At 43.6% G+C, this 16,671-nt stretch overlaps 1 protein-coding gene across 4 annotated transcripts in view; it reads left to right on the forward strand.

The window, feature by feature from the left end:
* Nucleotides 1-16,671, forward strand: part of LOC144889080 (rho family-interacting cell polarization regulator 2-like) — a 163,489-nt gene that overhangs the window by 91,950 nt on the left and 54,868 nt on the right. For all 4 annotated transcript variants that reach the window (XM_078768919.1, XM_078768918.1, XM_078768917.1 and 1 more), the window contains exons 2-3: nt 4,946-5,057; nt 14,970-15,113. In XM_078768919.1, the coding sequence (XP_078625045.1) occupies nt 4,969-5,057; nt 14,970-15,113 (233 nt within the window). In that variant the 5' untranslated portion in view covers nt 4,946-4,968. The remainder of the gene's footprint in view (nt 1-4,945; nt 5,058-14,969; nt 15,114-16,671) is intronic.

Consider the following 16,671-nt stretch of genomic DNA (forward strand, 5'->3'; position numbering starts at 1 on the left):
AAGGTTATAGATGCCTACGAGTCTGGGAAGGGATTTTAAAAGATCTCCAAACAATTTGAAATGAATCATTCGACTGTCCGGAAAATCATCGACAAGTGGAGAAGATTCCAAACAACTGCGAACTTGTTCAGGCTAGGCTGCCCCAGCAAGTTCAGCCCGAGAGCAGACCGCAAGATGCTGAAAGAAGTCTCTAAGAACCCCAGAATGTCATCACGGGACCTACAGGTAGCTCTTGCCACTGTTGATGTCAAAGTGCACAAGTCTACCATTAGAAAGAGGCTGCACAAATTTGATCTACATGGGAGGTGTGCCAGGAGGAAACCTTTGCTGTCCAGAAAGAACATCAGGGCAAGACTAAAGTTTGCCAATGAACACCGAAGCAAAGACCAGCACTTCTGGAACAATGTGCTCTGGACAGATGAGTCAAAGGTAGAGCTATTTGGCCACAGTACCAGAAGACATGTTTGGCGAAAACCAAAGACAGCATTTGACCATAAGAACCTGATACCAACTGCAAAGCATGGTGGTGGAAATATTATGGTTTGGGGCAGCTTTGCTGCATCAGGGACTGGGCAGCTCACAATCATATAATCCACTATGAATTCTTCATTGTACCAGAGGGTGCTTGAGGATAATGTGAGGCCATCTGTCGGAAAGTTGCAGCTCAACCGAAGGTGGACCTTGCAACATGACAATGACCCTAAACATACCAGTAAATCCATCAAGGAATGGCTGAAAAGAGAGAAATGGAGGGTTCTGGAATGGCCAAGTCAAAGCCCGGATCTAAATCCCATCGAGATGTTGTGGGGGGATTTGAAACGAGCTGTACATGCAAGAAACCCCTCAAACATCACACAGCTGAAAGAATTCTGCATGGAGTGGGCAAAAATTTCTCCCAGTCGATGTCAGAGACTGGTAGACAGTTATAAGAAATGCCTACTTGAGGTTGTTTCTGCCAAAGGGGGCAATACCACCTATCAGAGCCAAGGGTGTACTTACTTTTTCCACATGTGAAATTTGCATTTATGTTTATTTAAATTATACAATGGACTACAAAATGTAAATGTTTCATGATATTTGTTATATTATATCACCTTTATCTATCAATATTGTTGAAATGAAGATCAAATAGCTGTATGTTGAAATATGTTGAAAAAGTCAAAATTATACATGGGGTGTACTTACTTTTTCACGTGACTGTATATATATATATATATGTTTGTATACAAGATCGAGGCTCGTGTAGGAGCTAACATGAGTCACAAAAAAAAAAAAATGGTCACATAAAACATACAATAAAGGGAGAGGGGGAGGAACACAAACACAACAGCAGAGAACAGGGACATCGCGAGATCTGTGGGAGGGAGAGGGCTTGGGTGGAGGAGGCATGGGAAAAGGGTGGGGGTGGGAGAGGTATAAAACACATGGACACTGCTAGAACTTCCAGGATTTGAATTAATTCCAGGATATTCATTAATTCCAGGATATAGCACGATATCTCAAAAATAAAATGTGGATGTATTCGGACGAAACTTGGTGAATGAGTTGGCTCGGCGACACGAACAAGCCGATTTGATTTTGGCTGAGTTCCGAATCCAGATCCGGCCTATCAGTGGGATGCAAAATGCAAACTGTTGAGCCTGGTGGATATATGCGCTCAACCGAGTGCCGCTCTCGTTTATCCATGATTGTGTTCTTGTTCTCCTGTTTTTCCTTCGCCACTCTCACATTTGTCTGTACACCCTTTGGCCTCGGCGTTTACCCTCTTCTATTAATCTCGACACTTGCACATGTAGAAGTAGATAACAAGAAGCAAACATTAAGGCCTACATCCTCGTTGTCGACAGAAAACACAAAAATCCAGGTCGAATAACAAACACAACATTTGGTGGAAAAATATCATGAGATCAACAATAGTCTTTGATGAATAAATAAAAGCTTCACTTGATGATAACTCATACCTCTGTAATCTTTGGGGAAAGTGAAACAAATAAATATAGATTTTCCCAGGAGTTTTTGATTATCTTTGCATTCCGTTTGTATGCAGCGCACGTAGTCACATGTGCGATGCATGGCAAGGTTAAGTAGAAATCTCCCTACGAGAGCAAGGCTCATGGAAGAGCAAGGTTGAATTGACTGTGGGGTAGCAGGGCAATAATTGGGTACAACCAGAAAAGGAATGATTGGTCAGGAAATGAGGAGATGGGATGGGATGAAGCACTGAAACGAGCAAGCGAGGAAGGGATAATGGTGGTAAAAAAAGATCATGCGCAGGATGGGGGATGACATGAGGTGGTGGTACTCGTTCCAAAAAATTACTTTTGCAAATTAATTTCAAACTTCCTTTTGCAGATATATGTCTTTCACCAGTAGTTTTAAAATTGATTTCATTCTACACTCTTGGAGAGACTCGTCCACCACAAACTGGGTTGGCACTAAGTATGATAAATAATCCTTCTGGGTAAATTGGCCATTGTTGGGTTGGCCTGTTTGGGGTTTCCATCTGAGAATGTCACTCCTGATGCTGGCGGCCCAAATGTAAATCCCATATACTGTGCTCACTTGACTTTGTTACAGTGATCATTACCTCCGCCATTGAAGGTGCATGGAGGATGTTTTCACCCATTTATCTGTCTGCCCATCTGTGAGCATGATATCTCAAACAGATATGGACAGATTCGGGCAAAACCTGGTGGACAGGTTTGGGAGTGTGACAAAGATGGGTGATTCGGTTTTGGTGAAGTTCCGGATCCGGATTTGACAATGTTTTAAAATTTTTGGTGAGGATATGGATCCAGATTTGAGAATTAAAAATATATATTTAATTGATTCTTCACCATTGAGTGATCGGGCCAAAAACGATATATAGCACAATATCTCAGAGTTGTGAACGGATTCAGACGAAACTTTGTGGACAGGTTGGGAGTGGGAGAAGGATGAATTGGTTAGATTTTTGTGAAGATCCGGATCCAGATCCGCATACAATTGCAATTGCCTGGTTCAATTATTAAAAAAGTAAAGGTGAACTCATTTTCCTTTCAGTTATGCTCTTGCCACAATCATGGCATGCATAAGAGGTGACAGGTTAATTCCATTTCGTTTGTTTACTTCTAAGTTGTAAGATCCTGGATTTGCTGCTTTGTGAAATCACAATACAGATTCCATTCCGGTGCATTGCCATGAGCGGAGGATGCTGCATCCCAAAGTACACTACATGACCAAAAGTATGCGGACACCCCTTCTAATTAGTGGATTCGGCTATTTCAGCCACACCCATTGGTGACAGGTATATATAATCAAGCACACAGCCATGCAATCTCCATAGACAAACATTGGCAGTAGAATGGGCCGTACTGAAGAGCTCAGTGACTTTCAACGTGGCACCGTCATAGGATGCCATCTTTCCAACAAGACAGTTTGACAAATTTCTGCCCTGCTGGAGCTGCCCCGGTCAACTGCAAGTGCTGTTATAATGAAATGGAACGTCTAGGAGCAACAACAGCTCAGGTGTGAAGTGGTAGGCTACACAAGCTCACAGAACGGGACGACCGAGTGCTGAAGCATGTAGCATGTAAAAATCGTCTGTCCTCGGTTGCAACACTCACTACCGAGTTCCAAACTGCCCCGGAAGCAACGTCAGCACAACTGCTCATCGGAAGCTTCATGAAATGGGTTTCCATGGCCGAGCAACCCCACACAAGCCTAAGATCATCATGCGCAATGTCAAGCGTCGGCTGGAGTGGTGTAAAGCTCGCTGCCATTGGACTCTGGAGCAGTGGAAACGCGTTATCTGGAGTGATGAATCACGCTTCACCATCTAGCAGTCCGACAGAGGAATTTGGGTTTGGCGGATGCCAGAAGAACGCTACCTGCACGATGCATAGTGCCAACTATAAAGTTTGGTGGAGGGGGATTATGGTCTGGGGCTATTTTTCATGGTTCGGGCTAGGCCAATTAGTTCCGGTGAAGGGAAATCTTAACGCTACAACATACAATGACATTCTAGGCGATTGTGTGCTTCCAACTTTGTAGCAACAGTTTGGGGAAGGCCCTTTCCTGTTTCAGCATGACAATGCCCCCGTGCACAAAGCGAAGTCCATACAGAAATGATTTGTCAAGATCGGTGCGGAAGAACTTGACTGGCCTGCACAGAGGCCTCACCTCAACCCCATCAAACACCTTTGGGATGAATTGGAACGCCGACTGTGAGCCAGGCCTAATCGCCCAACATCAGTGACCGACCCTCACCAATGCTCTTGTGGCTGAATGGAAGCAAATCCCTGCAGCAATGTTCCAACATCCAGTGGAAAGCCTTCCCAGAAGAGTGGAGGCTGTTATAGCAGCAAAGGGGGGAGGGGGGGGGGGGGGGGGACCAACTCCATGTTAATGCCCATGATTTTGGAATGAGATGTTTGATGTTCGGGTGTCCACATACTTTTGGTCATGTGGTGTATGTCCTTTGGACGGGGACTGAAAGCTGGCATTCCTGTCTCCATTTAAGTGATGGAAATTGAACATCCAGTTGTATCTTCTGGTGTATCCCCTTCTTGTGTCTAGTAGCCTGGTCAAGTTCCCTGGTTATAGACTACATGGGACATGTACGTTGTGAGCAAAGTGCATGCTAAGTAAGATAAAGGGAACCCCAAAACCTCAACTTATCTCCCTTTCCATCAGCAATGAATCTCGTTGCTAGGCAGGCTACCAAAACTACTTGCTCAAAGTTTATTCTAGTCCAGTTCAAATCATCGTCTGCTACAGAATGTGGTGCACTCTCCCATCGGAGATCCACTCAACAAAAATCCCACAAATAATTTCAAAGAACCTTTGAGGAAATAGAAATTGTGTTAGGATTCATCAAATGTGACGTAAAATGGAACACTTGCACGAATGTTGGTCGTTATTCCTCTTTTCATGTTTTTTTTTTTGGTCTTCCCTTTGGCTGCAGGGATCCAACATCGACCAGGAGTAATGTCGGTGGGTTCGAACTTCAACCCAGCAACGCTTACTAGGAGCCATTCGTTTGGTGGATTTTTAGGCCAGCTGGAGAAAGGCCACCGGTAAGAATGTTCGATTCCCATTTGCTATCACACATGAATCACATTTCCTTAAACAGTTTGAGTAACTTTATAAATCCCCTTCAAAATGGACTTGCTGGGTCAGGGCCCGAAGGTGTGGCCAAGGCCTTCGTTACCAACACAACAAGTGTGTGCTCCGATCGTTGCGTCAGAAGGTTTTAAGTATCAAAAGTGAGCAGTGAACTTCCTTCAAGAGTTATAAAAATTTTTTATAACTGTGGATGGTCCCATTTTGGACAATAACGTTTTAACAACTTTATTATACAATTTCGTTTTTAAATGGCGAACAGGAAAAGACTGAGGTTGTGTTTTCACCTCCGTTTGTCTGTCTGTTTGTTTGTAAGTGAGAAGGATATCTCAAAAAGTTATGGACAAATTTGGCCAAAACTTGGTGGACAGGTCGTGTGCAAATTGTTTAAATTTTGGTGAAGATATGGATCCTCTATTCACTATTGAGTGCCATTCTCGTTATTCCGTCCCCTGCGCAGAGGGAGACGGGGTTCGCAATTACTTCTGTGGGTCTGTCTGTATGTCTGTGCTGTCTGTCCGGGCCATAACTTTTCTTTACATTTGAGTTTTGATATCACATTTTCAACAAAACTTTATTTAGCGAATATGTTAAAGACAAGTTAATAATTTGTGAAAAAGGTCAAAGCTCAATGACCTCACATAAAATCGTCAATTTTCATCCAATTGACCAAAATTTTAAAGAATTTGCATATTGTGTCACTGAATTGGTTCACAAATCAAAAGCTAGAAGATGAATGTTTTTTAGATTCAAAGGTCAAAGGTCAAGGTTACATAAAATCACCAATTTTCATCCGACTGACCTGAATTTTTAAAGAACTTGCATATTGTGTCACTGAATTGGTTCATCAATCAAAAGCTAGAGGATGAATGTTTTTTAGATCCAAAGGTCAAAGGTCAAGGTTACATAAAATCACCAATTTTCATCCGATTGACCTGAATTTTTAAAGAACTTGCATATTGGGTCACTGAATTGGTTCACCAATCGAAAGCTAGAAGATGATTTTTTTTATATCCAAAGGTCAAAGGTCAAGGTTACATAAAATCACCAATTTTCATCCGATTGACCTGAATTTTTTAAGAACTTGCATATTGCGTCACTGAATTGGTTCATCGATCAAAATCTAGAAGCTGATAATATTTTTAGATCAAAATGTCAAAGGTCAAGATTGCATAAAACTGTCAATTTTCCTCCGATTGCCGCAAATTTTACGAATTTGCATATTGAGTCACTGAATTGGTCCACTAATCAAAATCTAGAAGCCGATTGTTTTTTAGATCAAGAGGTCAAAGGCCAAGTTTGCATAAAATATCAATACGTCAGTGACCCCATTCATCGAGTGTAACCTATGTACTGTCAAAAAGGTCAAAGGTCAAGGTCACAAAACCATAAATTTCCATCTCATTGACTTGAAATTTGAGCAGGGTTTGCATATTGCGTCACTGAAGGCTTTTTTTTTTTTTGTATACGAGATCGAGTCTCGTGAAAGCTAACAATAATCACACAAAAAGTCAAACCGACACATAAAACATATAATAAGGGGAGCGGTAGACAAGATGGGGAGAGAGGGGGAAGGACACAAACACAACATTTGAGAGCAGGGACATCGAGAGATCTGTGGGAGGGAGAGGGCTTGGGGGGAGGAGGCATGGGAAGAGGGGAGGGGGCGGGGGGGTGTGGGAGAGGTATAAAACACATGGATTCTTACTGCTAGGACTTCCAGGAAAGAAGTTGGAATTTAAAAAAAAGTGGATCTGGGGTGAATTCGTGGGGGTAGAAAAGATCAAGGTTTTGGATGGGGGAAGGTAAGAGATGGTGGTGAACAGCTGTTTTAAAGACCTGGAGGGAGGAGTGGGATTGAAGGGAGTGGGGGAGTTTGTTCCAGAGGCGGGAGAAAAGAGGAATGAAAGAGTGAAGGTGAGCAGAGAGCCTAGATTTTGGCAGTTTAACCATAAGAGGGTTGCAGGCAGATCTTGTGTGACCTGTAGGAATATTTGGGGGACAGAGCACAGAGAGAGCTGGGGGGGCAAGGCCGGAGAGGAGTAGAAAGACCTAAGGTAGAAGACAGAAAGACCACCTACCTGCCTGCGGTGAGTGAGTGAAAGGCCCTCAGAGATAGCTTCATCGCGGGAGTTTCCAATGATTCTGAAAGCGTTGGTTTCAACAGCGTGAAGACGAGCTAGGTGTGAGGCAGCAGCACCTCGCTCCGAAAGTGATATTTTGAACTATGAAGGTCAATATCACCTAAAATTGTCAATCTTTTTGTATTTGTTAAGCTGTTTCCATCATGTAAAGCATATGGAAGAAGAAGAAGTCCGAATGCAAAGCAGGCGCGGAGCGGATTTTTTCAATTTTAAGTTGATTTCTAGTTTTTGAAATTATCAAAATTCATTGAGCCTCTGTTATGCCTATGGTGTCAAGCATTTAGGGCCAAAAGGGAACTGTAGGGTCAATTGTAGAAAGTGATATTGAACTTACTTTTTTCTGCTAAAAACATGGCAGTGTAATCATGCTCATGATCCTGAACATGAGGAGATGGCTTTCCTATAGCAAAACATGGTTTAAAATACGTTCAGGGTCGTCAAACCCACAGTGGCTCCACAATGACCTCAGAGCAAACGTACCTCCATGGTTTTGCCCCACAGTGATGTCATCAAACCTGTAACTCCTACAGAGCCTCAAATATGCACCGATGCTGCTCTTCTTGCTGCTAATTGTGTGTTTCACTGATGGCATGACTGCATCCACAGCAAACATAGAAAGCATGTGCCAAGAATAATAATAATAATGAGGAGGTTTGCACCATACAAAACACAATGTCAGTTTGTGTGTTTGTACAGATGTTTGTTTTCCTGTTAACAAGGAGAGATGCAGAAAATAGGGCAAAATGGAGAAGATTGTCATGGGGACCGCAAGGCTAACCCCCGCTCTAGCAGGGAAAATGGCCTTAAAATGCATGTTGTACAGATGTCTGTCCCCCTTCACAAGGGAAGGTTTTAAAGGCCAATCTTTAACACGAATGTGTGTCACTACGGTCTGTTTTTACGAGAAAACAAACTCGGAAACATTTTCCATAAAAGGGTAATTACGTCTCTTCTATTGGAAGTGAAGACGGTGGTTTGCAAACCGAGCCTCAAGGGCGGTGTACAGAAGTGGTTAAAAAAAAAAGTGCAGGGAGGTGACATTCATTGCATGTGATGTGCAACGTGCGTAGAGTAAAGCGAGTGTTCATTTATGGCTGTATGATGTCTAATAAATAAAGACGTTATCAGCACACCTAACACTAGGCCGAGGCTTCAGACTTTGGCATGCTTACATGGTTGCACCGTCTAATGAACTGTTCCAATCCGTCATTTTTGACAGGCTTTTTACTTGTATATAATACTAGCAGAAGTACCCGGCATTGCCGGGCGGGGGAGCGGGAGCGGGGGGGAACTGGGGGGGGGGGGGGGGAGGGGGGAGCGAGCCCCTTGGCAAAGCGAGCGATTTTTTTTTTCATAGCGTCATAGCGATTTTGTTTTGTCATAGCGTCATAGCGTCATATCGTTCATAGCGTCATAGTGTTCATAGCGTCATAGCGTTTCATAGCGTCATAGCGATTTTTTTTTTCATAGCGTCAGAGCGTCATAGCGTCATATCGTTCATAGCGTCATAGCGTCATCACGTGATCGCTCTGAGCGAATCAGCGCCCACCTGCTCTGATTCCGTTGATTCCGTGCGCTGAAATAAGCTGAGGTAAATATGAATAAAAAATATGGATCGTCAAATATTTTGAGTTCGGCCATGTTCGTCCCACGCTCAATGGCCATGTCTATGTCAAATATCAAGCACGTAAGCCTCTCCGTTTAGGAGTCTATCGGTAACATTACACACACACACGCACGCACGCACACACACACAAACTGTGTTTTATATATATAGACTAGCAGAAGTACCCGGCATTGCCGGGCGGGGGAGGGGAGGGGGCGGGGAGGGGAATGAGCCCCTTGGCAAAGCGAGCGATTTTTTTTTTCATAGCTTCATAGCGTCATAGCGATTTTTTTTTTTCATAGCGTCATAGCATCATATCGTTCATAGCGTCATAGCGTTCATAGCGTCATAGCGTTTCATAGCGTCATAGTGATTTTTTTTTTCATAGCGTCATAGCGTCATAGCGTTCATAGCGTCATATCGTTCATAGCGTCATAGCGTTCATAGCGTGATCACGTGATCGCTCTGAGCGAATCAGCGCCCACCTGCTCTGATTCCGTTGATTCCGTGCGTTGAAATGCGCTGAGGTAAATATGAATAAAAAATATGGATCGTCAAATATTTTGAGTTCGGCCATGTTCGTCCCACGCTCAATGGCCATGTCTATGCCAAATATCAAGCACGTAAGCCTCTCCGTTTAGGAGTCTATCGGTAACATTACACACACACACGCACGCATGCACACACACACACAAACTGTGTTTTATATATACTAGGGCATTGCCCGTACTATATCTATATCTAAAATTATATCCCCCCCCTCTATTTACATGAAATGGTTTGGTCCAAAGCGAACGGCTTGCGAGTACGGTGACAATCCCCCCCCTCTATTTACATGCAATGGTTTGGTCCAAAGCGAACGGCTTCCGGAGTTTGGTAAAGAAATCGCCATCGCGTGCACAAACGCGCAGGAAAGCGAATGAATCGCAAATTCGGTTTTATTAGTTTTAAAACATAGTTTAACGCCAACATAGTTTGCAAACGTGAAATAAATGAATACGCTCTCAAATGTGCCATCCGAGGCAGAGTGTGTCCTCCACGTTCGGCACACGCGATCGTTCGCTGCTCTCTGATTGGTTGAATCGTTTTTTGGACATAGCTCGGTAAGTAATTGTCCGATTAATATGAAACCTTGAAAAGGCACATCCTCGGGTCCCCAGCAATATACCTGGCAAGTTAAAAGTATATCGGACCCGTGGTTGTCGAGAAACAGCGGTCACAGACAAACAGACGTACAAACGTACAGACGTACAAACAGAGATTACTGGAATTATAGATAGATAGACCAGCAGAAGTACCCGGCATTGCCGGGCGGGGGAGGGGAGGGGGAGGGGAACGGGGGGGGGGGGGGGGGGGGAAGCGAGCCCCTTGGCGACGTGAGCGATTTTTTTTTTCATAGCTTTATAGCGTTCATTGCGTCATAGCGTCATAGCGATTTTTTTTTTCATAGCGTCATAGCGTTCATAGCGTCATATCGTTCATAGCGTCATTGCGTTTCATAGCGTCATAGCGATTTTTTTTTTCATAGCGTCATAGCGTTCATAGCGTTCATAGCGTCATATCGTTCATAGCGTCATAGCGTTCATAGCGTCATAGCGTCATCACTCTGAGCGAATCAGCGCCCACCTGCTCTGATTCCGTTGATTCCGTGCGCTGAAATGCGCTGAGGTAAATATGAATAAAAAATATGGATCGTCAAATATTTTGAGTTTGGCCATGTTCGTCCCAGGCTCAATGGCCATGTCTATGCCAAATATCAAGCACGTAAGCCTCTCCGTTTAGGAGTCTATCGGTAACATTACACACACACACACACACACACACACACACACACACACACACACACACACACACACACACACACACACACACGTGTTTTATATATATAGATAACAGAAATAATATTTTTTTTAAAACAAAATTAATTGTGTAGATAATGTGAAATATAGGTGTTGTCAATGTGTCAGGACAAACATGCGTTTGGCTTCAGTCTTTGTTACTTGCAAAACCAAAGTTTCGCAGGTTGAACTAGTTTGTTGATTTGTTTGTTGATTTGTTGATCCAGTTTGATATTCTCTGTTTGTTTGTTACTTGCCGGAAAAGATTCCGGCATGTATGTTCATTGGTTGGTTTGTCTGTTTGTCTGTCTGTCTATCTGTTTGTCTGTCTGTGCGCAGTTCTACGTCTCCACCGTTGCACATAGAATCGCCAAGCTTTACACACATATTTGTCTTGCCCTGGAATAGACTGTGCCCAATTTTTAACTCTCTCGGCCCAAGGCCTCCATTTTGACGTCATAATTCGATAATTCGACAAGTACAAAACTTCATCCAATCAAGATGAAATTTCTTGAGCGACATGACGGCATAAACTGGTGGAAAAAAAAAAATCAAATGATGACGTCATCGGTCACGTGGTTCGGCCGCCATCTTGGAGAAACCGAAAAAAATTGCACCTCTATATCTCCGAAAGTGCTGAATAGAAAAAATTGAGACATGGCTCATTGTAAAGAACTCTCCATGGGGAATAAAATATGTTAATGATGATGTCATTGGTGCCTCCATTATGACGTCATAATTCGACAAGTACAAAACTTCATCCGATCAAGATGCAATTTCTCGAGCGCCATGTCGGCATGAACTGGTGGAGAAAAAAAAAATGATGACGTCATCGGTCACGTGGTTCGGCCGCCATATTTGTCCAATATGTCCGATAAAAAAGTACATTCCGGCAAGGTCTCGGTCTCTGACCGATTTTTCTTCTGTCTGTTTGTCTGTCTTTGTTTGTTTGTTTGTTTGTATGTTTGCTTGCCTGTCTGCTTGTCTGTTTGTCTGTCTATCTATCTGTCTGTCTGTCTGTCTGTGTTTTCCTGTCTATTTGTCTGTCTGTTTGAAATTTGAATAGGATTTGTTTGCATGTCAGGTCACTGAATTCAATCACCAATTATTTTTGAGGTCAACATATATGCCAAAAGGTCAACATAGGCCAAAGGTCAACAACTTAATTCATGGATTTCACATGTATCATGCTATGCGTGACATATTTATTGTTTGTTTGTCTGTGAGCAGGATATCTCAAGTAGTTGTGGAAGGATTCGGACGAAATTTGGTGACATCATGGGTGTGTGACAAGGACGAATTGACTTAGGTTAAGATCCAAGTCTGGAACCAGAGACGATATTTTTTTTATTTTTTTTTACGTCATAGTTCATAGTGATGTGGTTGAGCTTGAAAGTGGTTGGATGTCAATGAAAGATAGTCTGTTGGGAACCGTTGTTGAGGTATGTGGATGGACAAAAGGACCACCGAGGCACTCGGAAACATGGTGGTGGGATGATGAAGTTGGAAAGAATATTGACCAGAAGAGGAAGAAGTTCAAGGAGTGGCAGAAGGCGAAGGGTATGGGGGCAGAAAAGGCAGAGCATGAAAGTTATAAGGCAGCCAGGAAGGCTGCAAAGAAAGAGGTAGCAAAGGCACAGGAGGCATATAGGAAAATGTTCGGAGAATGCTTGGATTCGGAAGAGGGTCAGAGAGCGGTATTCATGATTGCAAAGCAGATAGCGAAAGAGAGGTGTGTTGTGATGGGGGTGAGATGCTTGAAGGATGAAGTGGGACAAATCGTTGTGGACCCAGATGGAATTAAAGGAAGATGGAAGAGATATATGGAAATGCTGTTGAATACAGAGAATGAATGGGATGGCAACATGGAGAGTAACCCAGTTTTAGGACCGGCAGAGAAGATAACCGAGAAGGAAGTTGAGGAAGCGATAAAAGCAATGAAGAGTAGAAAAGCGGGAGGGCCGACGGGAGTTGTGGGAGATATGTTGAAGGCAGCGGGAAATTGGGGTGTGAAGAGAATGACAGAGATCTGCAATCTGGTGGTGAAAGAAGGCCGCATTCCAGTGGATTGGGAACTGAGTACCCTCGTCTCTCTATACAAGGGGAAAGGTGACCCTCTGGACTGTGGCTCGTATCGAGCGATAAAGTTATTGGAGCATGGAATGAAGGTATTGGAAAGGGTGTTGGAGAGGAGGATAAGGAAGAAAGTGAAGATCGACGAAATGCAGTTTGGATTTATGCCAGGAAGAGGAACGACAGACGTGCTTTTTATTGTGAGGCAGTTGCAGGCGAAGTATATTGAGAAGAGGAAGAAGTTGTTTCTTGGGTTTGTTGATCTGGAGAAAGCATTCGATAGGGTTCCACGTGAAGTAGTGACATGGGCATTGAGGAAGTTAGGAGTGGAGGAATGGTTGATCAGAGTCGTGATGGCAATGTACAAAAGAGCGCGCACAGCTGTTAGGACGAAGGACGGGAACAGTGGTGAGTTTGAGGTGAAGGTGGGAGTGCATCAGGGGTCGGTACTAAGTCCACTACCATTTGTAGCTGTGATGGAGGTGCTGGCTCAGAACGTAAAGGAGGGTTTACCGTGGGAGTTGTTGTATGCAGATGATCTGGTGTTGATTGCAGAAAGTATGGATGGACTGAAGGAGAAGATGAACAAGTGGAAGGAATGTATGGAGACAAAAGGTCTGAAGGTGAATATCGGAAAAACGAAGGTGATGGCAAGTGGTAAAGCATGTGGTGAGGTGGAAAGAACTGGGAAGTGGCCGTGTGCTGTGTGCAGGAAGGGTGTCGGAGTGAACTCCATTCAATGTACAATGTGCGCTGAGTAGGTTCATCAAAAATGTAGTGGTTTGAGAGGGTCATTAACCAGTGTGGCAGCTACATTCAAATGTAAGGTGTGCACAGAGGGAGCTGCTGATGGAGGAAATGTTGAGTTGGATCTTGGAGACGGCGTGAAGCTGGAAGGTGTGAAAACATTTTGTTACCTCGGAGATAAGCTGAATGGAGAAGGTGGATCAGACTCGGCAACGGTTGCTCGAGTGAGATGTGCATGGAAGAAGTTTCGGGAACTGAGTGGCGTGCTGACGAGGAGGGGAGTGTTATTGAAGCTGAAGGGAAAGGTGTATGCTGTATGTGTGAGAAGTGTTATGATTTATGGGAGTGAGACATGTGTAATGAACGTGGACCAGCAACGAAGGCTGGAAAGGGTGGAAATGCGAATGGTTCGGTGGATGTGCGGAGTATCGTTGAGAGAGAGAGGAAGACAAATGATGAATTGCGAAAGATGATGGGAATAGAACCTGTGATGGATGCTGTGAAGAGGAACAGGTTGAGATGGCTTGGTCATGTGTTGAGGAAGGATGAAAGTGACTGGTTGAGAAGAGTGATGGAAATGAATGTAGAAGGAAGTAGAGGACGGGGAAGACCGAGAAAGACTTGGCTAAAGATGGTCGAAGAAGAAATGCGGGCAAGGGGCTTAACAAGGAGAGATGCAGAAAATAGGGCAAGATGGAGAACATTGTCATGGGGACCGCAAGGCTAACCCCCGCTCTAGTAGGGAAAATGGTCTTAAAATGCATGTTGTTGTTGTTGTTGTTGTTTTGCGTCATAGTTCACCATTGAGTGATAGGGCCAAAAACGATATATAGAACGATATCTCAAAAAGTTGTGGACGAGTTATGACAAAACTATGTAGATAAGCTTAGTAGGTGACAAGAAGAAGCCGATTAGGTTTTGATTCAGGTCCGGATGCAGATCCGGCCTATCAGTGGGATACAAAATGTAAACTGTTCAGCCTGGCACAGGTATGTGTTCTACCGAGTGCTGTTCGAGGTCAAACTGTTTCCATGAACATGATATATCTGGTAAACATGACATTAATGATGATTACAAACATGCATGGATGTTTAATGAATTCTCTTTAATTGCAGGCTACATAAGACCATCTCCAATAGCATTAATCCTGAAATAAGAAATCTTTATCGATAATTTTTTTTCAATTAAGTTAGGGGATGTGATGTATAGATGTTTTTATTGGGCTCATTTTTTATGATACATCAATGCCACGTGTACATTGGCACTTGGCAGTGAGTGTCCAAATGTCGACATGATATCGAGTCTAACACGTGCTCGTGCCGCACATTCTCCGTACAGTTGCCATATGGCACCGGATGTACTAAGACCAGAAGTTTCACCAGAATATAATGACTTCCTGTTTCTAGGCAGTAACATTGAGTTTCCTCATATTGTTTTCACACTCGGGGCTCGATGCAGGCGCAGGCTTCTCACCAATCCGGGGAGGTCCACGGCGCCCGTCCTGAGGGGGCAAAGCTTGGCTGGCAGGTACATGACCACGCCCAGGATGCCACAGCCCACACGATTCGAGGAAATTCACGCCTCGGTTAAGTTTGGGCTCGGGTGAGTTTAACCATTCGTTTGTTTGATTGCTTATAGATTGCAAGCAATTGATGTTATGATTCAGCAAATCAAGATTTTTCCGAAGTTTTTCCTACTTCTATGTCTTCTATTTTTTTCCCTTTTTCAGAAGTTTTCAACATGTCTTCTATTTTTTTTCCCCCTTTTCAACATTGGTCTCAGGCTCGTAGAGCTTCGGCACATTTAATGACTTTTAAGATCTTAGGAGATATCAGCACAAGTTTACAGGAATCACAAAGACATCCGTAAGGGCAATGGACAAACCAACACAAAGTTTTGTTTGTTGAGGGTCACGATGTTAAAGGCCCATGTCTGTAATTTAATTATTTTAATTATATGACATTTCGGACCAGCTGGCACACAGACAATCATGGTTCCTTGCTTTTCAGCACTGCCTATTATAAACGAAATGATGTTGGTTCAGGTCCGAATGCAGATCCGACCTATTGGTGGGATGCAAAACGCAAAATGTTCAGCCTGGCGGAGGTATGCGCTCTACCGAGTGCCGTTCTAGTTTTATATCTCCTGTGACTGTTATCTCCATCAGAGGAAATGCTCCTCAAATCATCATGCCGACCATCTGCAGCATTGCAGCATCCAGTTAATTTGTTTTCGGCAGGTAATGCAGTAGCATATCCTTGTACGTAAGTGCTGACGTTGCTCCAACGTTGGCCCAACGGTGTTGTGTTAGCTGGGCAGCCACAGAAAATTACATGCACAGCATGTATTGTGGTATAAAGTGGTTGTGTTCTCAACAAATGTTCTGGGGTTTATTGCACCTGTCACTGTAAAATATACAACAGTTTCATGTTCTGGGCATCAACATTAGGATTGTTATCTATAATAACAAGTGTGTGTGTGTGTGTGTCTTCTCCATAACTCCAAAACCATGAAACATAGGAGCCCAAATGTTTGCACGCTTACTAAGGGATCTCCCAAGGAGTGCATTAATGAAAACTGTGAATGAATGAATGAATGATCGTTTTAAGGCCATTTTCCCCGCTAGAGCGGGGGTTAGCCTTGCGGGCCCCATGACAATCATGTTTCCCTGTTTGAGGCAATGTTTTTATGGCCGGATGCCCTTCCTGATGCCAACCCTTGGTCACGCTCTTACGATGCGCAGGGATACGGTGTACCTATTCTAAATCTGGGTACACACCGTGATCATTCATCCCAGCAAGCTGGTCCTCAATTTGCCGACCTCGGAAGGATGACAGGCTGAGTCAACCCCCCTGGCGTTAATTTAGCGATCAGACCGGGATTCGAACCCAGGATCCTTGGATCCCAAGCCTGCACCCTAACCGCTAAGCCAACACCATTAATGAAAACTGTGTATTTGGATAAATTTAAACACCACTTGTGAAGATAATTTCGGGGTGCTCATCACAACAAAGCAAAATAAGCCTTATGTCACCTCGCTGGGGTCTTAAGCTGCCATTTTGGTTTGGCCTGCTTAACAATGCCTTGACTCGGAACAGGCTGCAACGGTTTCTTAACAATAAAGCACTGAATTTTTTTTTTCACTTTCCTCACTCATACA

The sequence above is a fragment of the Myxine glutinosa genome, unplaced genomic scaffold, assembly GCF_964187855.1.
Source record: "Myxine glutinosa unplaced genomic scaffold, kmMyxGlut1.1 SCAFFOLD_702, whole genome shotgun sequence".
NCBI lineage: Eukaryota > Metazoa > Chordata > Myxini > Myxiniformes > Myxinidae > Myxine > Myxine glutinosa.